Source organism: Esox lucius, chromosome 16 (genome assembly GCF_011004845.1).
Source record: "Esox lucius isolate fEsoLuc1 chromosome 16, fEsoLuc1.pri, whole genome shotgun sequence".
Taxonomy (NCBI): domain Eukaryota; kingdom Metazoa; phylum Chordata; class Actinopteri; order Esociformes; family Esocidae; genus Esox; species Esox lucius.
Window position 1 is genome coordinate 24,444,657 of NC_047584.1, and position 27,524 is coordinate 24,472,180.

Genomic DNA, 27,524 nt, shown 5'->3' on the forward strand with positions numbered 1-27,524 from the left:
CAAGTTTAACTGTAGAAGTGAATGGGCAAAATCTGGGCAGCACGAGCTGTCTGGCTTGCACATTGAATCAGTAAGAATGCTTGCACTGCTAACCAAAACACAGATAAATGCTTTACTGTGTAACCGGAGAGCAACAAACTACCAGGACAGTTCTAGAACTATTATTCAAGTCATTATTCTTGACAGGACGTACTTCGAAATTGACAACCAGTTATGCTTGTGATCAGTGATTGTATTTGCGCAATCAAAATCAAAGCAACAATTTTATAGTAGGCTATAAAATATTTACTTTTCACTCGGCAGCACCCTCTATTCAAATCACTTTTCTGCGCCACTGATCAAAACAGATCAAAATTGTACCTTTCAAACTAAAAAGTAAAACAGAAAATGTAAAGAAATAATTTTGGAGGAACAGGCTGTTGGCAACGTGTGATAGCACGCAGTGGAGCAAGGCCATATGCTTTCCATCCACTCCTGCAACCTCAACGGTATTTCATAGATGTAGGCCATATGATGTCACATTTCATGGACTCTAATGAATGGATTTTAACCAAAAAAATCAATTCAGGTATGAATCAATGTCTTTATTTTGTGTTCTTCGACATGACAATTTGCGTGTGTGCCTGCATGTCACAGGGTTTCACAAGGTTTGAACCCCTACATTGCTGCGGCCATTTGGGCAAACGGTTTGAGAACCATGGTAGTGTACAGGTGGTAGGCTAACCATATAAATTGACCTATTAAAATCTACGATAGTCACACCGCTGCTCCCTAATCTATCCCTCTCTTACTGATGGGTGTTCACAGATGTTGTAGATGTAGCCTATGTAATACAATAATGGGTGAAGAAGTGTAATATAACCTAGCATTCAATCTAACTGTTTTAGCAACCCGAGGAAAAACACTCTCTTGCAACAAAATCCAGCAGAGGTTTAAAGGAGTACCTTCCCTTCTCAACTCCTCTATGATGCTGGGTTCTGAAACCTATCACCAGTGCTGACCCTTGCCTTTAGGGGGCCCTAAGCAAAATATAATTTGGGGCTCCCTCTCCACTATAAGTCAGGGGCTCTGTAGCAGTCATTGGCCCCCTTGCAGTTGAGGGCCCCAAGTGAGCACTTATGTTGCTTATGCCTGGAGCCGGCCCTGCCTGTCATTAACAGATTTATTTTCAGAAGATGAAGGGAATTGTTTTGCTTGTGCAGATTTTTTTACAAATTTTCTCCATTTGTCCAAACTCTTGAAGACCAAGGGTTATTTAATTCAGTGAAATGTCTGTAAATCTGACAGACTTTGTTTCTTAATGTAAAGATATAGCCTAATTGTATTATTATCTGTTTTGAATTACAAATCCTTAAAGTAAAATGTAGCAACCATTTAAGGCTAGCTATTTAAAGTCGATCATTGATCGATCCTACAGTTAATTTTGGTAAATTGGGAATATACCTTTAAGTCTTCTCTTAATACCTCAAAAAACGAAAGAATATTGTGACAAAGTAACATAATATTCTGAAGTGTAGTCAAAACTCACAGTCGGAACATAAGTTGGAGCATATTACTGATACACAACTAGACTGAGCAGACCTTTTAGGAACATGTCATCACTCATGGTTTTGCTCTATGATGCACACAAGCTTCAGAATACTATAGGTAACAATGGCAAACATGGCTATTGGAGACACAAAAACTAGTTCAAAATTGAAAAATATTTAGTTGGTATAGCTATATTTACTGTAAATTGCTAACTGACCAGAGGTATAACCATCTTAAAACAATTCCATATGTTAGCTTAGTTGAAATAGAAAATAAAGGGCTTAGGCTTTAGGGTAATGCTGTCTTTTGATTCAATACGCCAGTAACCCATCAAGTATGAGACAGTGTGTGTAGCAGTGAGTAAAAACCATGTCATGATATAACAACACTATACACCTGGCCTAACTCATTCAAAAAGCCCTTATGGTCATCCTGAGCATAGAGACAGATATAGTTCTGACAGCTATGCATTACCATGTTCTCTCATGTCCTGGTCTGATAGCAGGTGTAAGCTAGCTGCTGCCGACCTGCCTTGCTCAGATATCCCACTGTGTCTAATAGACAGGGGATTGGCTACTCTCTTCTACCAGGTAGCGAGGGATTCAGACTCTTTAGACCTCCCTCCAGACCTTCCACCCTCTCTCCGTCTGCCCCTCTCACCTCGCTGCGTTAAATATTCATAGGCAAACTGGTTTCCCGGGCAAGGAAAAGGATGAGAGAGGAGACGAGAGGAGAGGAAAGGAGAGGAGGAATCGGCGGAGGAGAGGAGGGAGAGGAAGAGGAGAGATGGTCTGACAGCTTAATCATGGAGTCAGAGCTGCAGACAGGACAGGTATTCTCTCTCCCTCTCTGCTGCCTCTGTCTGTCACAGCCACCTACATGATGTAATTACCTCTCCTCTCCTGACACCCAGCAGACAGGGCCAGAGAGACAGACAGGACCAGAGAGAGCAGACAGGTATAGCAGAGAGACAGGCTCAGAGAGAGAGACAGAGCCAGAAGGAGCAGACAGGGCCAGAGATACAGAAAGGGCCAGAGTGACAGACAGGGCCAGAGAGATAGATGGAGCCAGACTGGGCAGACTGGGGCTGAGAAACAAATGCAGGGCCACAAAGAGACAGTCAGGACCAGAGAGAGCAGACAGGTATAGCAGAGAGACAGGCTCAGAGAGAGAGACAGAGCCAGAAGGAGCAGACAGGGCCAGAGATACAGAAAGGGCCAGAGTGACAGACAGGGCCAGAGAGATAGATGGAGCCAGACTGAGCAGACTGAGGCTGAGAAACAAATGCAGGGCCACAAAGAGACAGGCAGAGAGTGACAGACAGGTCAAGAGAGACAGACAGGCCGAGAGAGGCAGACAGGCTTATGTGCTATGTATTTTCCTATCTTGCAATTGAATGATTTAGGCCAGGTTGTTACTGAAAATGAGAATTGGTTTTCATTGGACTTGGTTATAGTAAAGGTTAAAAAAGAGAGAGTGGACACGGCCAGAAAGAGACAGATATTTAGAAAACACAGATATTTTCTTCAGAGAAACCTGTATGATTTTCCTGTACCAGTGGATTTTTGGATGCCGTGGATCTGATACAGTCGATCAGTCTAGGCTAATGGTTCTCAACTTGAGGGTTTGGGGAGGTACTGAAAAGCTATTTACAGCTTTAATAAAGCTATCTGTCAGAAATATCTTGTATTTGTGAACAGTGTTTTTCTGTAAAAGGGTTTAAGTGATGGGCATGTCATCAGCATTAGTTTGGGCTGTGTATGACCAGAGAGACAATGCAAGGGCCTTCTATGCAATCAAAGTAACAGCCAGCCATGGCCTGCGTCGTGCCGGTCGTTACATTTCTATGTTCTGTTCTAGTTTTTCTGTTTCTTTGTTCAGTTAAAACTCGTCTGGGTATTGCTTTCACCCATCTCGTTAACCCCTTGGTTAGTTTATCCTGCCCTAGCTTTTCTCGTTGGTCATTGTTTTATGTCTACCGCAGTTTTCTCGTTGGTCACTTTTATATGTCTACGGCAGTTTTCTCGTTGGTCATTGTTTTACGTCTACCGCAGTTTTCTCGTTGGTCTCTTTTATATGTCTATGGCAGTTTTCTCGTTGGTCATTGTTTTATGTCTACGGCAGTTTTCTCGTTGGTCATTGTTTTATGTCTGCGGCAGTTTTCTCATTGGTCATTGTTTTATGTCTACGGTTGTTTTCTCATTGGTCATTGTTTTATGTCTACGGCTGTTTTCTCGTTGGTCATTGTTTTATGTCTACGGCTGTTTTCTCGTTGGTCATTGTTTTATGTCTACGGCTGTTTTCTCGTGGTCTTTGGATAAAACCACGTTTGCTATTGAAACCTCTGTGCCTGCGTCCCGCCTCAATGCCGTACCCTGACAAATCAGAAAGAACACACAACTTCACCTTCCAATAACAATCTGACTAAAACACTACAAAGTAAAGCCATGCGCACATTAGAGACATAATTCCCGAGAATACAGACTCACAACAAATTTGAAAACAAAAAATTTGTGTCCTATATCTGTCCTATACCTGTAAGCAGCAAGACTTGTGACCTGTTGCCATGAGAAAAGAGCTACCAGTGGACTGTTATCTTCTTATTTTATCTTGTCATTTAACTTTGTCCACATCGTTACAACACTTTAAGGACCTGATAACATATCCGATCAGAGATTGGATTCCCAATGAAGAAGGTGACTACAGAGGTTCTATGTTGGGAAATTGCAGAGACCTCATAATAACGTATTATCATTATACTGAAATGACAATACATTATATATCGCAATTCTTCGGTATCCCAGTTGTATACAAATGTTATTCTATATTCCAAACATACTGCTCACTATCTAAAGGAGAGTCACGAGACAACAGTTATACATCAGGCATGGTAATAAAGGTTCTTAATACTTATTAGCTCATGATTTTAAAACATGAGCTGGCTATAGAAGGATTTATAAAGCAAAAATGATTTTGCCATAACGTCCCAAAATATGAATGTGATAATCAAATGCATGGATGTATGAACCCTGAGGGGTGAGGTTCTTCTTATCATATACCCAGTCTGAACAGGAGTCCACTCCCTTCAGCAGCAGGCGACAGTCACATGACATTAGACCCTGCCGTGCCTCGTACCAGACGTTCCATGGCAAACAAGTCTAGATCATTTCCTTTCACACCCATTGAAAGAGTCAATTATAACTTTCTATGCCCCTTTAGTATTGAGTGACAGAGGGAATAGAAATTAGATTGAACGTGGCCTGTTCCATAGAGACGCATGTTAATGATCTCACTCAGTTCTGCGGTAGGTATACAACAGGCCAGAGGACTGTAACCGGTCAATAGTAATCATTATCACATCTTCTGATATTAAATCAATATTATTAATTGGTTATTGATCAATACAAGACACATCCACACACAAACATGCACACAAATACCTACTCCATTGATAGGATACGTCTTCCATCCCAGCTCTCCCAGAACAGTCGTAGTGTCCAGCAGTACCACTGAAACAGTAGAGAAAACACACCATCATTAGCATAATGTTGATAAATATAATGTGCCTCGATCCCTGTTACTACAGTTAGCATAGTGTTGATAAATATAATGTACCTCAATCCCTGTTGCTACAGTTAGCATAGTGTTGATAAATATAATGTACCTCGATCCCTGTTTCTACAGTTAGCATAGTGTTGATAAATATAATGTACCTCGATCCCTGTTCCTACAGTTAGCATAGTGTTGATAAATATAATGTACCTCGATCCCTGTTCCTACAGTTAGCATAGTGTTGATAAATATAATGTACCTCGATCCCTGTTACTACAGTTAGCATAGTGTTGATAAATATAATGTACCTCGATCCCTGTTACTACAGTTAGCATAGTGTTGATAAATATAATGTACCTCGATCCCTGTTACTACAGTTAGCATAGTGTTGATAAATATAATGTACCTCGATCCCTGTTCCTACAGTTAGCATAGTGTTGATAAATATAATGTACCTCGATCCCTGTTACAACAGTTAGCATAGTGTTGATAAATATAATGTACCTCAATCCCTGTTACTACAGTTAGCATAGTGTTGATAAATATAATGTACCTTGATCCCTGTTCCTACAGTTAGCATAGTGTTGATAAATATAATGTACCTCGATCCCTGTTACTACAGTTAGCATAGTGTTGATAAATATAATGTACCTCGATCCCTGTTCCTACAGTTAGCATAGTGTTGAAATACATAATAAACAGATGGGTGACAAAAAGGAAAAACCTGAATAAATAAGTGGAGGAACATAATGAAAACAAATGCATCAATACAGGTGTACTGCATGATACAATTAAGCAATTAACATCCTATCATGTCCTGTGACATATACACAAGTGCCTAGCATGCCTGGTTGACCTCAATTTTGGATCAAGATGACAAGAGGAAAGGATCTAGGTGACTTGGAAAGAGGATTTATTATTATATATTGGTCACTCAATGGTTTGAAGAGTACGGTGTGAATCACATGGCCATCACTGTCACCAGGTCTCAACCCAATTCAACACCTATGGGAGATTTTGTGCCGGTGTGTTAGCCGGCGCTCACCAGCACCATCATCAAAACACCAATTGAGGGAATGTCTTCTGGAAGACAGGTGTTCCATCCGTCCAGTAGAGTTCCAGGGTCTCGTAGAATCTATGCCAAAGTGCACTTCATCTGTTCTGGCAGCTTGTGTCCCGACAGCTTACTTAGACACTTTATATAGTTTTTTCATATAATTTGGCACCCGTCTGTAGACGGATCCATATTTGAATTATTTGCGTGACGTTGATGTACATAAAATATTATAAATAGATCCATTTTTCAACTCTTGACATAATGTTGATATTCTGTACATAATGTCCTAGCAGTATATCCCTTATTCCATCTCAGTAATTGAAATATTACTCATGAATGTTCTCATTTAGATTTTGGGTCCCAACAGAGATATATTTGTGGGTCCATTCAGTAAAGCGTAATTTCGGAGCACAATTTAGGCCTTGATAGATTGCCGTCAGATTGCTGTCAACTCTTCTATTATATCCTCTCCCATTCACAGGCTTTATTTCAATTTCACTCAGACAATAAGGGCTTCCTGTCTGTGCCTAGTTGGACCGCAGCACCAGATAAGATTACAAATACCAGTCCCTCAGTCCAGAACCATTTCAGTGTAATATCCAGTTATTAAACATGAACAAGGCACTATAATTCATGTAGATTATGTATACAATAGATACAGCCTGTAAATTGTAATCACATTTGTGTGGATTCTGATTAATTCTGTTGATAGCTTTGACTAAAACAGAAAGTCACGTCCGCGTCGAGCCAAGTTTCAGTGGTAACACTCCCGGCTCCAAACATGTTTCCACGCCGGAGACCCGGGTTCAATATCCGCCTCCACCTCTGTCTCCACTTCACCGGACTGTCTCTGATTCCTACTGTCAATAAAAGCCTTGAAGAAAACCAAAATATGCATAGAGATTGAGTGACCACTTCCCTTCTGAAAAAGAAATGTGTCCCTGAGACTGCTGATAAATCAAAATCTGTATTCCTAATATAAATACAAATTGTGGTAACTTTGTGAATGCCATCTTTTATACTAAATCACTAAAAGAGCTGGTAAAATTTGGGTTGACGTTTCAGGGTTAGTCTATTAATGGTTTTCACTTTGTCAATATTACTAGTTCACCTCCTCCAGGCTGACAATCCAGTGAACTTGAGTCTGTCAAAATATTCTAGTTCTAGGGTGTCTTTCCATCTCTCTGTCTCTCCCAAGGACAGAAAACTGAATAATTTAGGATCAGAATGTCATTAGGAAAACTTCACTTCTATAAAAACTAGAATAACAATGTGGTTTTTTTCTAAGCCAAGAGCATTCAGGTGGATTACTGTTTTTTACATGAACCCCCTACTTTTTTTCAGGCTCTGTTGTTTCATGTTACTTGGTTACTTTCTAGACAAAAGCTGCTGAAACCAAACACGGTCCAAGAGATCCATCTTCATCGTTACTCTATAAAAGCAGAACAGGTATAATTCCCTTGCTTGTGATTGGGAGTGTCAAGCCAGTGTATTTGACAGAGCATTTCTGACAGAAACTGTCCAGCTTGTTCATGACATGTCCTGTACGTTTGTGTTTGTGTGTGAGTTTGAGTGTGGTCAGTGTGTGCGTGCACGTGCGTGTGTGTGTGTGTGGGTGTGTGATATCTGTGTGTGTGTGTGTGTGTGGTTAAAGTGTGCGTGGCGAATGCTGTAAGATGTCTGTGCGCTGCCACCAACATGTCATCAGTCATCGTAATAAGCTAAATGCTCTTTTCACTGCGTCCTGCTGTACCTCAGTGTCCCTGTGTGCCAGCCAGCCAGCCACTGCGCCTGGGCAGCCACACCACACTGACAGACAATGCACCATCTGCTCTGGATCAGCCAGGGGCCGCTGAGTAACCACCCCCGTTACAGGACAAACATCACCAGGGTATGGATGATGAATTTATCCATTTCAACAAAAGCACAGTGGCAAGGAAAGCATTAAAACCAGTTACAAAGAACCCAGGCATTTAGAGGTACTTTAAGCCTCGCTGCTACAATATGGTGTTGCAGGCCAAGAAACAGCATCTATTAAACAAGCCAGCAGGTAGTGGAAAATTCTGGGCCAGGATATAAGTTGTGTGTGCTCGCGTGTGTGTGTGTGCGCGCGTGTGTGTCTCTGTGTACTGTGTGTGTGTGTCTATTGATTGTCCTATACACTGTATGGCTAGTCTTGTTTGCTCTATGCGTTTGAAAAAAAGTACACTTTTGCACCAAAAAAAAAAGTCTATAAACTATAAGAGGATCATTTTTAGAAAGCCCTTTTGAGAGCGTCGTTTGTGTCTGCATGGTCCAGTACTGTCACTTATTCGGAGACGTGTTCCAACAGGTCAATCCACGCCTCTCTCTGCCAACCATGCATAAATCTTTCTGAGGCAGTTGGCTGGCCGCTCGCACACATCGACTCAACATCTCTTTCTGCACCAGGCTACTGTAGTGACATGGCAAACATTGGCATTATTACTCCCACGCACATTGTGATTAAACACACGAAATGCTGGCCTCCTAGTCCTCTCCAGAGCGCCAGGAGGCCAGCATGTCAATGGGAAGGTTCCTATGTACCCACGGATGATAAACTGTCCTATATGAATGACATCCTATATGCACTACGTGTGTCAACCATGAATATGCTAACAGGACATAACTGGGAGTGTGTTACAGTATGGACATCGCCATTGAAGTCACCCCCCATAATACTAATGTCTTCAAACAGTGGAAATTACAAATCTACTGGCTAATTCCTCCCGTTGACCCTGTTGGTCATGTGATCACAAATCCACAGATCAGGAGGAATCAGCTAATTTCTTTTTTTTTTTGCTACAAGGACTGTGTGGTTTTTTTGTGTGGGGGGGGGCTACTTAACACACCTATTTAGCCAATCAATATGCTGTTGGGTAGCCGACACTGTCACTCATCAGGTATTATTTGGTATGTTAAGACAGTGTTGGAAAGAAAACGCTGCACATTCAGTACTGTCGCTGTCCAGGAGGAGGACATTGATGAAACATGACTGAAACCCTAGTCAAAACAAGTCATAGAGCTGTTAGCAAAGTGTCAGTGGCCCAAAGATGGAAATAGTGGAAGAGGAAACAGCTCTTCCATTCCTGACCTTTAAAATAATGTAGAAATAATTAAAAGAATGTACGTTGCCTCTTCAGCTCTGGCAGTGAATGGAGATGCCTGTTCTATTCCTACTCTTTCTATATATCATAACATTTGAGAAATGTTACTCAAATTGTAAGCAAGACTGATATCAGAGAGGACTACAATGTTGCTGGAGCTCAGAGATAAAGAGAGAGACAGAGGAAGACAAGAGAGTGAAGGGACAAAAGTAAAAGATCAAGTGAAAAGGGTGCGGGAGAGGGTGAAAGAGGTAGATAGAGACAGAAAGAGTGAGAAAGAAGTTGAGAAAGAGACAGAAAATACAGTGTTTGAGAGACAGAGAAGAAACATAGATGCATAATCTCTTGAGCACCACTTCTTCGGTTAAAACCTCGTTTCTTCCAGCCTTCAGCGGAACTAGGTTGACAGTGCAACACACTGCAAAGTCTTTGAGAAAAGCACTTTGAGAAAAGCCCGATATAAATGTAAATATAAACACTAAATAATGCAAAACTCATTATTTCTTCACACTTTTTAACAGGAAGTTGTTTATTAGTTCCCAGCAAAAACACTGTAGCCAGGCACCTAATCAATCTATAGAAGACTTTAAAGTCCTTTCACTTGCTATGCCGCCATCTTCAGGGCATGGAAATCAGCCCTAGATCCTAGTTGAGATGTTTCAACCAGCAGCCCTCCCTTGCCCAACTCTGTGTGTGTGTGTGTGTGTGTGTGTGTGTGTTCCAGGCCAGAGGAGCGAGGATTGGTGCCAGTATCAGCAGGAGTCCAACAGTTCCACAGTGCTGTTAATGGACACTATTATAGAGGGGTGGTCAGCAACAGAGGGCCTGGGGACAGGACTAATTACACTGTCTGGCTCCACCTCTCTCTCACACTGGCAATCCATACCTTCCTGACCACTGGCAGTGTGTGTGGTGGGTGTATGTGTGTGTGTGTGTGTGTGTGTGTGTGTGTGTGTGTGTGTGTGTGTGTGTGTGTGTGTGTACAGAAATTCTACCACTCACACACTGTAAATCTAGACTTCACCACTAGCCCTGTTCTTCACACTGGCTGTGTGCAACTCGACCCTGTAATGATGGTAACACCACTGCAGTGTAACCACTAACAGACTGCTCCGGGCTTAGCCTGGTCTGGCTGCTAGCTCCTGGAAGCCATGCCTTCTAACGACACGACTCTCCCCCGGGGCCGATCCAGAGACTGCCATGTACCCCACCAGGGCAGATGGCAGGGCTAGGCTGGAAAATAACAAACCTTAGGAGTTAAAGATGTAATTTATTCATAACAATTTTGTATTTTTTATTTATACTCGACGGTTATGCATTGAAAAGTTAATACATGTGTGTGTGTGTGTGTGTGTGTGTGCGTGTGTGTGTGTTTGTATGTGTGCATGTGTGCGTGTGTGTGTGTTTGTGTGTGCGTGCATGTGAGTGAGTTGGTACTTTATCAGCATCTGTGTCTGTGCATTGATTTGTGTATGTATCCGCATGTGTGTACCTGTGTGTCTACATAGTTGTATATGCGTGTGTATTTTTGTGTATCTGCGTGTGTATTTGTGTGAATATGTGTGTGTGTGTATTTCATGCATGTGTGTGTGCTCTAGAACAGCCTCTTTCGCAGTCCAGGGTAGTGTATTCCCAGTAGACAGTGAGACCTGTAGGACCTACCTAGCGCAGCACCATGCCCAGGGGGACTTCTACTGAGGTATTAATAGAACATTACAAGGCCTGCTTATGATGAATATTCTCTAGCTTGACAACAGGAAGATGGAAACTGGCCCTCAGGGACTCGTCTGCTGGCTACTGTCTTTAAAACCAGGTCTGGGGATCAACTTCAATGGTTCCATCTGAGATCCACTTGCCAAACCTAACCCTGACCACAACCATTAAACAGTGAGGGGTGCTCCTGTACAGACTGGACTGGTCCCCTGCATGGAAGACGATGGGATTGCAAGACAGGTGAACCGCAAGATCTGTGAATTACAAGACAGGTGAATTACATCGACCCCCATCGGCTCTAAACGCTGACACTATAATTTGACCGGTTTTAAACAGCTGCGAAAACGAACTTCCTGTGAAACTATGCCGTCACTGCAGATACACTACACACACTTTTGGCAAGTCCAGTGCGGAAATTGTGGAGGTCCCACATGATGCGCCTTTAACCCTAACCTTAACCATTTACTTGGGCAGCAAACAGAAGCTGTTGCAGAAGATAAAACATCCATTTGAGAGATGAAGAGAGAGGTAGGAAAATGGTTTTGGTAGAAAGATTGACATTTTGTGGAGTAAACAAAGCTCTGTGTTCTGTTCAGATGATAAAAAGTGGTGTGAAATTAAACACTATCTACAGCACAGACAAGCTGACAGGCATGGTGGGAGGGGGCATTTTGCTCACATTCCTACTCCTTCAAGATGAATCAGAACAGCATTTAACATCTTAATGTCAGAACGGTGGGCAAGCTAATCAGAGCTAGAAGCTAATTAGATCAGATATTCGAGCCATGCGATATGTAAAGGGATCTGAATGAGAATTTACCAGCATTGGAGCTACGGGTACAGCAGTGATGATAAAGTGAAAATGATCGAAACTGACCTGACCATACCAACCACTTATCTCAGGCATTTTACTGTTATCATTCAATGTGACAAGTAGCTTACCCTAGTAAAATGAAGCAAGGTTTGAAATTAAATAAGTGGGTCAAATATGGATGATTTTTAATTGGACAACTGATGGCTACAATCAGAATAGGTTGTGTACTGAATGCAATTGTTTGGTAGCACAACCCTGTAGGACATTTAGACAACAGGCATGACACAGACAGGACAGAGACAGAAGACGAAATATGGTCATACATATTTCTCTATCCAATCTAGGATCAGTCTATGGACATACCTTTACTAACCACCTTTAGGAGGCTACAAATATGACTGTATAAATGTACATTGCATATGGCATATTGCATCACTGAGACAGTCTTTCGATACATATACAGATTATAACATATGGTTTTATCAGGGATGGGATTTAGTGGTGGGTGAATGGGGATCTGTCCTCATGGGCACAAAACAGCTTAAGTAGGATCAGATGAGATTGTACTCCTGGGGATATTTGCCTAGGTTTAATGAGAGGTTAGAAGGGTGTCTGTGGTTAGCAGCGAAGCAGAAGCAACTGAGCCATGCAATATCCAGCCTCATTTAAAAAGACCAACACTTTAGTTAGGGGACGCTGGGCAACAATGTGACAACAATGGACTTATAAAGTCTCCGCACAATATCTCCAAGTAGAATGTGTCCAATCTATAATTCCATTCGTTTTACCAGCCAGCCTAGCAATTTTTTCTAAACAATACAAGCTTCAACAAAAGTCCCACAGAAATCCCAATAACAGTGAATGCTATGGAGAAAGCAGAAGCCTGGCAGTGTCTGTGCAGTAGGCCATAGTTAATAACTCTTTGCATCCCTGCAGAACACCAGTGTTTGTGCGAGGGATTGTCTGACATGCCGCATTCAGCGTCTCTCAGCCAGGGAAGAGAAGACTGATTGGTTTTCATTGTTCTCCTCTCAGCTGACATCAGGCCCAATTCTGCCTGTGAAATCCCCAATCTACAACGCTCGGCTTCGCCGGTTCAAAGCAATATACAACATTTGACACATGGGTTTGTAGAGCAAAGCGCTGTTTGTCTGACAAAGTAAAAACAACATTGTGGAGTTGTTTTTGATTAAGTACGCTCACGTGCACGCCGCAGAGAACCTGTTTGGGAAACCACAGAGACTGGTGGCACCGTAACACAGAGGCACACAGAGGCACCTAAGAAGTCAACGTGAAAGACACCAGTGCTGACTGGAAAGCTGACTTACTGCTCATCAACTCAATCATCATTCAATCTGTGACAGCAGCACAAAGACACACTGGGGCTGCTATGTAGCGCCCGCCAGGGAGAAGAGGGAGTAGCATCACGTTTATTGAACTCAGACAACAATAAAATATAACCTAGGGGGCACATCTCTCTGTGTCCCTGTAGAATCAATAGGACTATTTTAAACCTGAGTGATAGCACACACAGACACAAACACATGTCACATACACCACAGTATACACAGACCCAGACAAACACACACACACACACACCTGAGCTTCTATAACCACATTCAGATGCAGGGACAAAAAAAAACAACATACAGTAATATCAATAGAGGAAGAAAATAGATTCACTGCTAAAGGTAAAAAAAAAAAAAGGTTGATTTCATTCTCTGGTGGCATTCCTATGGGGTTTGCCTTGATGCAGCAGGTCAATGTAGCAGAATGGAACAGTAATGGGATCCAAAATCCTGCTGAGGGCTCAATTCACCTGAGAAAATCAATCTGCCAGGATAAAGGAATGGTTTGATGGTATAATAGGCTATGGTTTTGAATAAATATTATTTTAACTTGATTCTTTTCATTATAGTCACTACTTTAAAAGACATACCAGCGATTATTTTGAGTGAATATAATTTTTTTTTCAATTGATTTGTCACCCGGTTCAACATTTGACCGTCTCGCGCTGCAGCGGCTGTGTGGGTTAGGGTAAAAACCGCAAGGTTTCTGTCCACCCAGTAATTGTCCATCACATTATAGAGTTGATTGGCCGTCGGTTCAGGTTTTTCAAAATCTAACTGCGTAATATGTTCAACCTATTATAAACGAATACATACATTTAGAGAAGCATACGTTTTGGTCTGTTTAATTATGTGAGTAGTTCAGTCTTACTGACTTATGTTGTTGTTAAGTTTCAACAGTTGCATTACCTGTCTATAAATAGGGTATTGTCAAGTGCAGTCGTTGTTTTACTGTATTATGACAACATTTTTGCGCAGGTGGGAAAGGGGAATATGCGACACCAATGGCAGTGTGCCGCTGTGAACTAAATATCAGCATTCTTTCCAAAAAAGACCAGTTCTATGCATGTCAAATACTAATTTAAGTTAATAACCTGTTTCAACTTAATTGTCCTCTGAAAAGTCAGCTGTAGATAAAAATATCTCACCTTGATTGCCATGGCTGGAAGGAGTGAAGAGAATCCGCAGAAAGAGTAAAACGAGGCAGTATTTTTTTCCTGAAGTCATTTCTGTACCATCCACAGGCTGCCCAGCACCGCGCCGAGCAGGAGACTATCCAAGAGACGAAACCGGTCAAAACGCGCCTTTAGATTCCAAGCCGAACCGTTGATGTCTCTCTCCGGACCCTGCTCACATCCAGTCCCCGTTGGAGAGAGCAGGCATACGACGGTTGTACTGGAGGAGGTCCATCGCATGAGCCGATGGAGAGCTGAAGAGGATTGAAGTTCACACGGTTGGAAAAACTAAAATCAAGAAGAAACGTACCAACAAAGACCACATTCCAAAAGCAAAAAAGACTTGGTAGATCATGAAAACTTTGCTCCGGAGACCTGTATTAGGCCTATTTCAGTTTTGACAAGACATTTAAACAAACATTTCTCCCGGTGCGTTATCTTTTTTTACTGGTTTCACCCAAGCGTCACTCCTCCACGCGGGAAATAGATGAACGCAGTCCAGAACGTGGTTCGTCACAGACAGCTCCGAAACTCCAAGTGACACCGTATCAGTTAAGTTGGTCGGTCGGTGTGAGCGCGCGTAGTGCGGTTGTAGCCCGTTCGGTGCCAGCCTGGACTGACTGCTGCAGCAGAGCACGGTAAATCTTCCGCTAACGATGGAGTACAGCTGCAAAACGGAGAGACAGAGCGCATCTGTGCGCTAGAGGGTGTTAGCAGACAACACAACAGCGGCGTGCAATGTGCATAGCAGCCAACAAAGTGTGCGAGTGTGCTTATGTGATTGTGTGTACGTGTGCGCGCGCTTGCGTGTTCCATCTAGTTTGTCGTGAGTATTTTTGCAGATTATTGATGGCCAGTGTTGTTACTGCTTTTCCAGGTTGACTCATATTGCAATGTGTGTGTGTGTGTGTGTGTGTGTGTGTGTGTGGAAGGAAGGAAATGTAATATGCAATGTAATGTGCTGCGTAGCCTAAATTGAATATCGGCCCCCATTTTAAACAAGATTAGCTAGGCCTAGGCTACAACTTTTTTACATTTGGAAAATGTATCCGCAAGGCCAGTGCGCAAATATTCCCAGTATTTGCTAGATTTAATTTACAGTCAAAGTAATGTAAATGTTAGTTTAAGTTTATTATTGATTTGGAAAACACTGCAACTTACACTGTTTTTGTCTTAATGGTTACTGCTTTGCTCTGTGGTGGACATGCTGATTGTGGTGGACAATGTCAGCCAAGACTACAAATGCTGATTGTGGTGGACAATGTCAGCCAAGACTACAAAAGGTGCTCTTCCTGTCCAGAAGGACGTCTTATGAAGAGAGAAAGCAAACTGCTACTTCCTTTGTTAGGTTAAATAAAGCAACACTAGCTCCGGTCAGTCAGTCCAATGGACGTCACTCTGAATCGCTACACTCTCAGCCAATCAGAAGCAATATCAGTCAGATTCACTTAGCTCAAACCAGACAGAAACATTGTCAGTTCTAGCCTATTTCCATCCACTCAGTGCTTGGGATTTGAGCCCACATTGCAACAACAGAACGTCCAGCACAAAGCTCCCCGATACAATTAACCCATACAAGCCAAGGCATTTGTTGGTCCAGGGCGACATCTTTCAGGGAGGTGGCGTGACTATAAAATGCTAATTGTTTGCTGTTGTCAATTTACGCTAGCAACAGGGAAACTGAGCATCCAGGCTGGAGAATGTCTTTGTGTGGGGTATGGATAAACTATTAATGTAACAGTACAGATGTCTTTAGGTAAGTGATAGGGTAGTGATGTATCTTTGCCCTCTCTGTCTCTGCTCTCCGCCTGCTTTAGTAATACACAGAACCATGCCCCATAAAGGGATTCCCAACCTTAGGGATGCACCCCCAGAAAGGGGAACTGGAGCTTCCTGACAGGGCTCTGGGCCTTACCTGATTTGAGGGCTGTGCCGGCTCTAACCTTTTGGGGGCCCTAATCAACATTTTATTTGGGGCCCCCTCTCCCCTATTGGTCCAGGGCTCCCTAGCAGTCGGATGCCCTGTAGTGGTCAGGGGCCCTAAGCAACCGCTTATGCCTGGAGCCGGCCCTGATTGAGGGGTTAAAAAAGGTATTATACATGTATTATATTAAATATATATATATATATATATATATATATATATATATATATATAAATATATAAATGTGTGTTAAATATATATATTAAGTAAATGTACGTATTAAATATATATATATATATATATATATATATATATATATACACATATTAAATACATGTCATATATATTTTATATGTAAATATATGTTGTCTTTTATCTACTTCAAGGGGTTGTCAGGATCTTATTAATATAATAGGGCCTGTAATAAAGCCCTGATTCAAAATGCCAATTTTAAGGAGATTTCCCTCATTTGTTCCCATATTCTGTGAGTTAGCTGAATTACAGCAATACCAGTTTACATTCAAAGCAACAGTCCTCACTTTTTAATTTAACTTACAAAAGTTTTAGAAAACAATATATTCTGATCTTTACAAAATATAAAAATGGTATTTAGATGGTATAGTGATTACCTAGCGTATTAAGTGCTTGTTTTCTCACTTGAAAAGAAATTGAGTGAACGGAATGTCAGCAACCAGGAAATGACAGAGGGATTTGGTTTTCCCATGTCTGCTGTTGTTCTCTCCCGGAGAGATGATCACATGTCTTAGTGACATCAGTGGGGGAGACGGGGCAGCTTTTCCATTTGGCTGATGACAATTCTGCATTTTAGGATGCACTTTTGTATGCAACTGAAATAATTATTGGGGAAAAATGTTTGTGAAACATCATTTCACCATTACCTATATATATATGGTAGTATGGACATTTTCTGATATTGCAATGCAGAAATTCTACAAAACTACCCTTCAATGCAAATGAACTTCATTTTTCAAAGGTTAAATAGGGGGACATAGTGGAAAATGTTTGGAAACCCCTGCTCTTTAGATTAATTGTGGCTATGGTTATGGCACTTTGACATTGAGAATCATGTTTAGAGCCTGACAATTGCATGATATTAACAGAATTGGCATGAAAATCCAATTAATCTAAAACTAAACTGAATTATTTAATTTATTTTAATGAATGTTTTTATCATATTTTCTATACTCCTCTTTGACTAACAATCCTTTTCTGAGAAAGAGTTAAAAATGTGCTTTTAATGCCAATGGATGTCAGTGGTCTGGGCTAGCAGTTTGGTGTGTGTTCTGCAGCAGCAGTTCCAGTCTGGCCCACTGATCCTTCAGCAGGTTGTATCTCCTCAATTCCTCCCCACTATACTGTCCAATAGAGCATAAAAAATTCCTCAGAAAAAATTTGTGAAAAGTACAGAAGGAAATAGTGAAAAGACGTGGACAAAAGAAGCCAATAAAAAAAAAATGCCATAGCAATTCGGCTCATGATTAGAAATTAGATTGTTCTCTTAGGAGGTTGAGGAATTGGTGATAGTTAAAAATTATTATATTGAAGTTGTATTTTTTCTGTCATTTTAATGCTTTATTGGATATAGACAGTGGGGAAAAATTTAATATTTTTTGCTAAATGAGCGGCATGGACAGGCCATGCCCGCTGTTATACAGTATCTCTATGTTCCATGTAGTTTAGGTCTAGTCAGTGTGTTTCTGTGTTTTGTTTCAAGCCCTCACGTTGATTGAGTTCACCTGTGTCTTCTTTAGACTTGCCACTTGTGTCTCGTTTGCCCCTTATCACTTCCCTATTTAGTTTCCCCGGTGTCCTTTGTCCATAATTTTTCCATGTGACTTATCATATTCCTGGGTTTTCGAGTCGTTAAAATATATATATATTTTTATTAACCTCTGTGCTTGTGTCCTGCTACCTCCTTGCTAATCAACAAATTATGATGCTGAAAATATGTACCTATTTTTTTTTTTCTTTTTTTACAAATGCCAGACTTGAAAAGGCTTTGTTTTAAGTGTATAGAGCTGGTGTTCTCTAATTTAATAACAGGAAATGAAGTGAGACTAGTATGGGAAGCTAATGTGATCCATGGATCTCCTCTGGTTTAGCAGAGAACACTGTGTGTGTGTATGTGTGTGTGTGCATGCATATGTAAGTACAAGAGTGTGTATTTGTGAACCAGAACCCTTTCTACCAAGCCAGACTGATCTGTAGATAGTACAGAAACAAGCCTGGATCAGCACAACTGACTGCAGGAATGAGACTTTATACCTCACTAAAACACTGGTGTTAGAGGTTATAAGACAACAGTATTTTTAACAGTACGCGCAGAATAAAATATATGGCTGGAGTCATGCAATTTATGAACCGATGTTTAGTGTATGAAACCGAAATGGACCTTTATATAAATAATATATATACCAACTGTCCTTGGCAAGCTATACCGATGTTCATTATGTGTAGAAAAGTGTTCCTAAAAGTTTTATTCAGCTTCAGGTTTCCATTTGGGCACAGCTAAAAACTGTACAGAGTCCACTTAAAAAATGTACCTAGTAGAACCTCAAAATGTTGTTTCCCCCTATATGCTAACACTTCCAGGTGCAAAGTAAAACCCTTTTCATAGGGTCTAGAACTGTCTTTGGATAGTCCTATACAGAAACTGTTTTGTAGAGGATCCTTATTAACCAGTCCGATAATCGGGGGAAACTTTTTTCACTTATTGTCTTTTAATATTTTAAAACTCTAAACAGAATAATTAGTTATTACCTTGCATTGCTGCGAGGATACTGTCCAGTGGTTAATTATGTATGATTTTGGGCCCGTCTTTAAACACTTGCCATTTGTAATACTCTGTCTAGATGCCACGAAATCAACGTCCTTCAAACACACCTGAGTACTCTGATTCAGTTTTATCATCTAGGTGCCTGTTCAACGGTTCCACCGAATCTAAATGTAGATTAGCTTTAATATGATGGCAAATTTCGATCTACTTCCAAGTTGTCTTTATGAATATTAGCGCGGTAGCCTTCAACTAGATGTGTTGCTGTTAGCCTTTCCTTGCGTAGCTAGCTTGAGTGAAAATTCAAGTTGTCATGTTTCTTACCTCTGCCACACTTTATAAAATGTTTCTTCATTTTAATTTATATTCTGTATATACCGTATGGACGGGCGGCCTAAGAGTGCACGGTGTGCAAGTCTCGTAAAGGCCAGGGCTACGCAACCTGGAAACAAATCTGTGAAAAATAAATCACGATTCTACAACTCCAAACATTTTCAGTATACAGTGTATTGCATTTTGTTGTAAGTACATTTAAGTGGTGAATTTTCATTTGCTTTCCTTTGATGCTGCCGTTGGTTATAAACTACAGGCCTTCCCGGCGGAAACAAAGAAAGGGGCACGACAGGTCGTGGATGTGTCTGTGTTGGCACACGTCTACACCGGTGAGAAACACACTTCTGAAAGGCAGCTGAATCTGTGAGGCTGATAATACGTGTATGTATCGCACAACCTTTAAATGTTGCCAACCTCGCCTAGAATAAACATGCACTTGATTTTCCCCAAAAAAAGGTTTTACCGCATTGTTGTTAAAAGCGACACTGAAAGATGGCAGTTACACAAAACGCGCTGGCAGGTTCACACAGACAAAAAGACACACACACCTTTAACATGCACACGTGCAGAAATCCTTTCCAACTGCTGGCTCACCTCCCAGCATTACCTAATGGTCCGTGGTTCTACCCTGCTGCATGGAGATACAGAGGAGGAGGAACAGAGCAAACATACAACAGCTCCCCACCAGGCCTGAGAGGCTGGCGCGCTTGGTAGTTAAACCTTCCCTCAGGAAGGGAAGGCCTACAGATAGAGGGGTAAGGGCAAGACGGGGGGAGAGAGAGCGCAAGAGAGAAGAGCAAGCGGTCAAAAGCAGATAAGAGGCCCTGATTGGGTGTGGGAATTGAGGGCTACCCTGAAGACTGTCTGGTCCGACAGTATATTCATACCGGAGGAAGAGAGGAAACCATTTGAACAATGCAATATCCAAGCTGTGTGCTATGCTGTTCCTGTTTGGGCATGAAGTCATTCGGACAAAGACGTAACAAACCCTTGACTAACAATGCGCACTTAATTACAGAGTCTGTTTGAATCCCGGTATCTTCTCAATTAGTGTTACAAAGGGTCTCCAAGAGGAGTCTGGGGACTAGTTTTCTCAGGACGATCTCCAGCTCTAATTCCATTGTCTCTTCTCGAGGGAATCATTTGTTTTATCAGCTGAATGGCTTAAAGTCAGTGCCAGTCAAACAGAAATACACGACTCAGTAAATAAGTTCATTGTGTGTGTGATTAAATACAAGGGCCTTTTTGTCACACAGAAATGGACACTAACTGACACTATTGATGATAGTCAGTGATAAACATGTTAAATTTCTGTGAGGTAACAAATGGAGAGGTATGAAATAGGTACCTGGTCATTTTCGAGACAGATTCTTTAATTCAAGTCAACACCAATCCAATGTGGCATTCAGCCACATGACAGTTCCCCCCCAAAATGTCCATTAGTAATTGGCTGATGGCTGGATTAAATGGTGTATTAAATGAGTCATCCATCATGGTCCTAAACAGCGTGAGATAGAGAGAGTGAACTGTGTTGCCAGACATCTGTTTTTCAGCCAATCCAGGTTCTGATGGCCTCCAGGATCCAGCTATGTGGTCTCTATATCTACCTGGCCTTTTCTAATCATAATGAGATTTAAAAAACTGGGGGCAGATTTTTAGGACACGGATAAAACCTAGTCTAAAACTATACCATCAAGAACTAGACTAGGGTTTTGAGATAATAATAAATAATAATAAATTACTAGTGGTTTCAGTTTAATTAAACTTTAGCTTAATTTATGAATGCAGTAAGATGGAAACCAAACTTAATGTGCACAGAAATATGTTGAAAACTCTGTGTGTTAGGATCTGTCTAGTGTAGGTGTGATATTTATCTCAGAGCCTAAAGGGCTGGCAGGGATACGAGAGCAGACTGAGATTCCACTGCCTAGAGGGTCAGGGGCAATGTCCAAAACTATTAAATCAATGGCATCAGTGTCAGGGCCACAAACAATGACTGGGCACAATCTGTCATGGTGTCTGTACTGTGTGGGTGTGCGTGCGTGTGTGTGTGTGTGCATGTTCAAGCATGCATGTGTGTTTCTTTGTGTAGGGGAGCCATACCAATAGTTGGTCGAGTACTTCAGCCTGATGAATAATTTATTGACAAGTGTTTGTGCTGTCTCTTCCCCTCCGTTCTCCTCCTCTTCTCACTCCTCTCTTCCTTTTTCTCCTCTTCTTTCTTCTTTCTTTTCCCCCCTTATCCTCCCTTTCTCTTTGCTCTCTCCCCTCTACCTCACCTCTTCTTTTCTCCTCTCCCCCTCCATTCCTCTCCTCTGCTCTCCTCTTCTCTTTTCTCTCATCATCTCCACTCCTTCATCTCCTCTTCCCTTCTTTCCTTGCGACTCCTATGCTCTCCTTTCCTCTCTTCTCTCCCCTCCGCTTCTCTTCTTCCCTCTCCTCCTTTTCTTTCTTCCATCTCCCCCGTCCTCCTGTTCTTTTCCTTACTCTCTCCTCCTCTTATCTCCCTCCCCCACTTCTCCTCTCTCCCCTACTCTCCTATCCTCTCCTATCTCCCTTCCCCTCCTCCCCTTTCATATCTCCTCTCCTTTCTACCCTCCCATCCCATCCTCTCCCCTCCTTTTCTCTTCTGCTCCCCTCTTCTCCTCTCTCCCCACTTTCCATTCCTACCCTCCTCTCATCACTGGAAGGTGGGACACAGTCCTGGGGGTTAAACCTCGGGTTATATTGATAGAAAATGAAATCTTAAATGTTACTCATTATTGTTGAATCGAATATGTGTAATTGCATGATGAGAGGGTACATGCATGTTGGACAGGCTGAGATAGGATCAATATAGAAACCATTAGCATTAGACCATTACTCTATATAAGAAACATAATTACAACTGGTGGTAAGACGGTACATTGCTGTGAGCCCTTGAACAGCCAGGGTTTACGAATGTTATCTCCTTTTGATCTTCTGATTAAAAGTGTCTCATAGAGATTACTTGGATTACCTTAAAATGTACACAACTGTATAGATTTGTACATATTGTGGGGACAGAAACCACACTGGACCGGGAGACGTCAAACTGTTGTATAGATAAAACATGCTGGTGTCAATCCATGAAGGACTGAGTGCTTCAGTGTGCTATAGCACTGTGTGAAGGTTCTGGATAACCGTGACAGATTTGTGGTTTAGGACTGTCTCCTGGGTGGTGCTATTTTTAAAGACAAATGTGATCTGTTATTTTTGTGTTCCTTGCATTTGAGTACTATGTGAGAGTTTTCCTGTTTCATTGTTTTGGCCAAAGTAAATCCTTTCTTATTCAGTGCTTTCTTTTCATAATCAGAGTTTTCAGCGCATTCTTTTTAAATTTGCATCCCATATGCATGCAAATGCATACTACCTACGCGTAAATACGTGAACACATAAGTCAATACATTTGAATGACAAAGAAAATATGCATTAATAAAAAATGTGACACTGAAAAAATTGTTAATAAATGTGTAATAAATAAATGTGTTAAATAATGTCGTAGGCCTATATAATCAAGTGGACAAATTCCTAGTTTAATCAGAATAACTACGAAAATGTCCGGCAAACGGAATTAAATGTATTGAATTAGACATAGGATGGACGGACAAATTCCTAGTTGTGTCAGGATAACTACGAAAAAGGTCTGGCAAACAGAATGAAATTTATTGACTTGGGCATCGGATAACCGACATATTACCAACATGACATTGTGTCACAATATGACATGAGATCATATAGCAACTTTAGACACAATTAGTCATACAATGTTTCTGTCTTTCAACACATGGCTTTGTTTGGCAATACATTACCTGGGCCTTTAATATATCCATATTCTTAAAACGTAAGAAGATTCAGCAAAATAATGTGTTCAGATATGCGTTTCCTTATCTCATAAGCAAGGACTACTCTTATTCTATATTGGAAATACTCTGTGCATGAACCATTAAATGCTGCTTTTGGCAGTAGCTAATGGGGAGCAGCAGGCGTAGTTTTCATCACTGGTTATTTGGATGTTTCGGGGTTGGGCAAAGTTGCTGTTTAAACCTTGACTGGTTTGTGCTCGTGAGGGAATTAGCAGTGGTGCTTTGGCAGAGAGCTTTCTTTAATGGGGTTGGAGACAGCTATGAGAACCTTTGGTGGTGACAACACAAACCGGAACCTCGCAATTTGTAAAATGTACGTAATTACACGGCTTACCAACTTAAGCGAGATTGAGTTACTTTCTGGGTTAACAGAAATTGCTATGAAAAAGTAGCTGCCAGTAAACGGTTAGGTTAGGATGTGGTCATAATCACACTATGAAAACAGTTTGACTATTTTGCAATATCCTGTATATGTAATGTTCTGTGAATTACCTTGGAATAATGGATTGCCTTTTCCCAAGGTAATGTACAGAACAGAGGTGTTTATCACACTTATAGCTCCGTACACAAACAACAACATAAACAAACATGTTCTTGTATAAATTACTGTTTGCATTTATTTTCACATTTTATTTCAGAATCTCTGGTTTTTCATGTTTTGGCTGCTACAGACACAACTCAGTCGTTAAGACTATTTGTTCTAAAGTTACGTCCAGGTTGTGTCTATAGCAACCAAAATATGAAAAGTCTTGTATTTATTAATAAAGCATATAAATATGAATGCAGTTTGTTCTACCACATGTTTGCTAATGTTGTTGTTCGTTGGCATCTGAAGTGTAAGCAAGAGAAACGACTCCATAAACAATTTCTAAATATAGTTGTTTTGTGGCCTTTTACGTCATAATCAGGTGTCCTGTATTTATGTTCATTCTACTGTCCCAATATCAGGAATGAATCTGCTTTCTAGAACACATTAAATACATATCCATTCTCTCCCTCAGTAGTGTATACTTAGGTTGTGATGTGGATATTTTAAAGAGGTCAAGTGTTAAATAAGAGTTTCACTCAGCTGACAGATTGTTTTCCTCTTCTATTGAGTTCTTCCTTGGCATGGGCTCTGCCTGTCTCTCCTTCCTGCTTTACAACACTCCCTCTAAATACTGTCTAAACAAAAAAAAAAGTGAATAATTATTGGGAGCTATTTTCTCCCAAGTTCTCATTCTCCGAGCAGACATGATAATTGGTGCTTTTCATGGAGGGAGCGGGGAAAGTAGGGTGTTCAGAACGTTACAGCGCTGACACTTAAAGACCTATTCTGTTCTTTCGCCCGTGACTGCATCTCTGTCAACCGTCTCACCTTCCGTCTACACGCACTGGCTTATTAGAAAGTTGTTAGTGGTCTGAAACATAGTGAGGACGGCATTCTTAAGTTTGGATAGAAATGACCTTTTTCTGTACATGCACAAATGTCCCCACAGAGTCAACATTTTCTTGTTTTACCATCCTTGCTGGGTATTTCGGTCCTCATTAGGATTGTAAAGCATGTAAACACAAAGGCACACACATTTACTTTTTAATATTATTGCGGGGACCCAAATCATTATTCCTATTCAAAATGCTATTGTTTGAAATCCCTAACCTTAACCATAGCCCCAAAAACTTTGCGTTGAGTCTAAACCTTGTGTCTTAACCTAATTCTAAACCTTAGTCCTGTACACAAACACACACACACACACACACACACACACACACATTGACGTAAATATAGCTGCAGTGCTCGGAATCAATTCAAAACTTGTTGAAGTCTCAGAATAGATCATACATAGATATTCCTTGGGTGGATAGCCACTTGCTAAGCCTGAGGCGTTTACCTCTAACTACTGTAATACAGAAGAGAAATCTGTATGTTCCTTGGCCCTGAGCTAGATGTGTGATGAGAGTATTCAGTCACAGTTGTAATCACACCGGTGAGAGCCGACCAAAACCTGTCCGTTTCCCCAATTAAATAATCTATACAGTTTAAAGGTTATAAGCAGTTGGGCAGAAATAACGCTGTTTCTGGGACCTTCAGCTTACTGCAGAAGAGAAACCATGTTTGTCTCTGTCTTTGCTCATATCTGTGAACCACACACACACACACACACACACATATCAGCAGCCATTTGGAGTTAATACCAACCCATAAACTTGATACCTAACCCTGACCTTAACTATTTGGAATTATTACCTAACATTAATCATGCCCGTTTCTGGTATTCTTCCCTGTATATTTCCTTTAATTGACATATAGACATTTTCATTCACTTCACACATATACTTTCCCCCTGAACAAACATCAAACACAGAGATTAGACTATGATATCACGTTTTACACATCCATACACACACCACACATATAAACACACACACAAACACACTACATCCGGGCACAGACACATGCACAGACAGAAGCCTGGACAGAGAGCTCAGAGAAGCAATTAACATGCTCATTAGGCAGAGGAAGTCATTAACACAGTTTTTGGAGCATTCCCCCTCACCCTGTCCCTCACACACCAGGCTGCCAATTCCTACAGCTAGCTCCCTCATCATCAGCATTGTGTGCGTACATGTGTGTTTGTGTCTCTGTGTTTGTCTTTGTGAATGTGTGTGTGTGTGTGTGTCTACGTTTTTGAATTCGTCCCTATGTTTACACCGGTTTGATGTTGTGCCTGTGTGTGTGTGTGTGTGTGTGTGTGTACATTCTCCTGCAACGACTGACCCACACACACACACACACACACACACACACCAGTCATTTAGTGAGGGTTGCCTGAGCTCATGCTGGGCCACACAGACGATCAGCAGGAGTGTGTTTGGAAACCCAGCATTCAGCTGTCAGATCCACTGCTCCATCCCCACTCATCCTGTGCAACCCTCTCTCTAGGAACAGACAGGCGGACAGACAGAGGTGTGAAGAGACACGGGGTTGCGGATACAGGCTGCATCAAGAGACAATTATGTGAAAGCGGTGGTCTAGAGACAGGAGTTAGGAATGACCTTGGTCGGTGTACTGTAGACACAGGCCCAGTTGGACATGTACATCAGGTCACGACAGATACTGTAGCTTAGCTTTCTTCTGTCTTTGGTGCAACCCTGAATCATTTAAATTACTGTGTCAGACAAAAAACAGGGAAGAAAGATTCTGGTGTGCCCGGCTAATGTTTGGAAGCCACTGCGGTCAGGAGACCATTATTGTTACTGCTGGTGTTGTATGGGTGCCAGAGAAAGGTTTATAAAGAGGAACGATAGGCAACTATATTGATAGAGTGTGACTAATTTCACCATGAGAGCAAAATTGGGATTTCACGTGATATAATGGCAATCCTCTTATTGCCATATTTAACTATGTATCATGATGAACTGTGTGAATTTGAATTAGTTTTGACCTTTAAAAAAAAAAATATTCTGCTTCCATTGACTGAACCAGATCTGAACTGAGATTGTTATATTGAGAAGTAATAATCAGTTAAGGGGAGGTCAAAAAGCATTTGTGCATTCGCTTTGGATCAATTTTCTTCAGGGTCTTCTGGAATAAATCTGTTAGGTTCCTAAAACATTTTCTGCATATGTATATGCTGTTAAAACATGGTAACTGGAAAATATTAATTAACTGCTGTTTTAGACAAATTAATGGCTTGAATTTCACACTGAAACAACCAACTGAAAATAGTTTTTTTATCAGGTTTGTTTCATCAGAGATTATGATAATAACTTGACAATAACATTTACCTCAGAACTTGTCCTGAAATATTTGTAGATATACTGTAACTATTTCGGTAGGTAGTTCCTTTGAAGGTTAGTTTGTTAGTAGCCCTACTAAAGGGATCTGTCACTCGCAGCTAGCTGGCTACCTAGCTAAGTTTAAATTCATTTGAAAAATGTCTTAAGGTTACTCTCACATTTCAGTTCACTGATCCTGAAAAGCACCTGCCGCTATCTGCTGTAAACAGTGTGGACATATATCTTTACACGGAATGGAAAAGTGTACTTCTGTCCATGTTTCCAACAAGTGATGGTATTAGGACCAAATGATAACCGTTGTCACAGAGTCAGAGACAAGAGTCAGAGGTCTGTAAATACTACCGGTTGTGTAGGCTTTTATTTCCATACTAGAAATGCACCGTCATTCAACTAACTCAGGAAACAAAAGCTTTCCGAACGCGAAGCCCAGACCAGATGTTACGCGGAGTCATAGAATGTTACAGAGGTTGTGCTCTTAAAGGTCTCTGCAACTC

The 27,524-nt window shown here is 41.2% G+C and overlaps 1 protein-coding gene across 3 annotated transcripts in view; it reads right to left on the reverse strand.

Moving 5' to 3' along the window:
* LOC105016393 (ephrin type-A receptor 6) overlaps positions 1-15,077 on the reverse strand; it is a 114,774-nt gene extending 99,697 nt beyond the window's left edge. For all 3 annotated transcript variants that reach the window (XM_020055093.2, XM_020055092.2, XM_034286895.1), the window contains exons 1-2: positions 14,289-15,077; positions 4,975-5,039 (exon numbers count right to left, since the gene is read on the reverse strand). In XM_020055093.2, the coding sequence (XP_019910652.2) occupies positions 4,975-5,039; positions 14,289-14,367 (144 nt within the window). In that variant the 5' untranslated portion in view covers positions 14,368-15,077. The remainder of the gene's footprint in view (positions 1-4,974; positions 5,040-14,288) is intronic.
* Between the last annotated feature and the right edge of the window lie 12,447 nt (positions 15,078-27,524).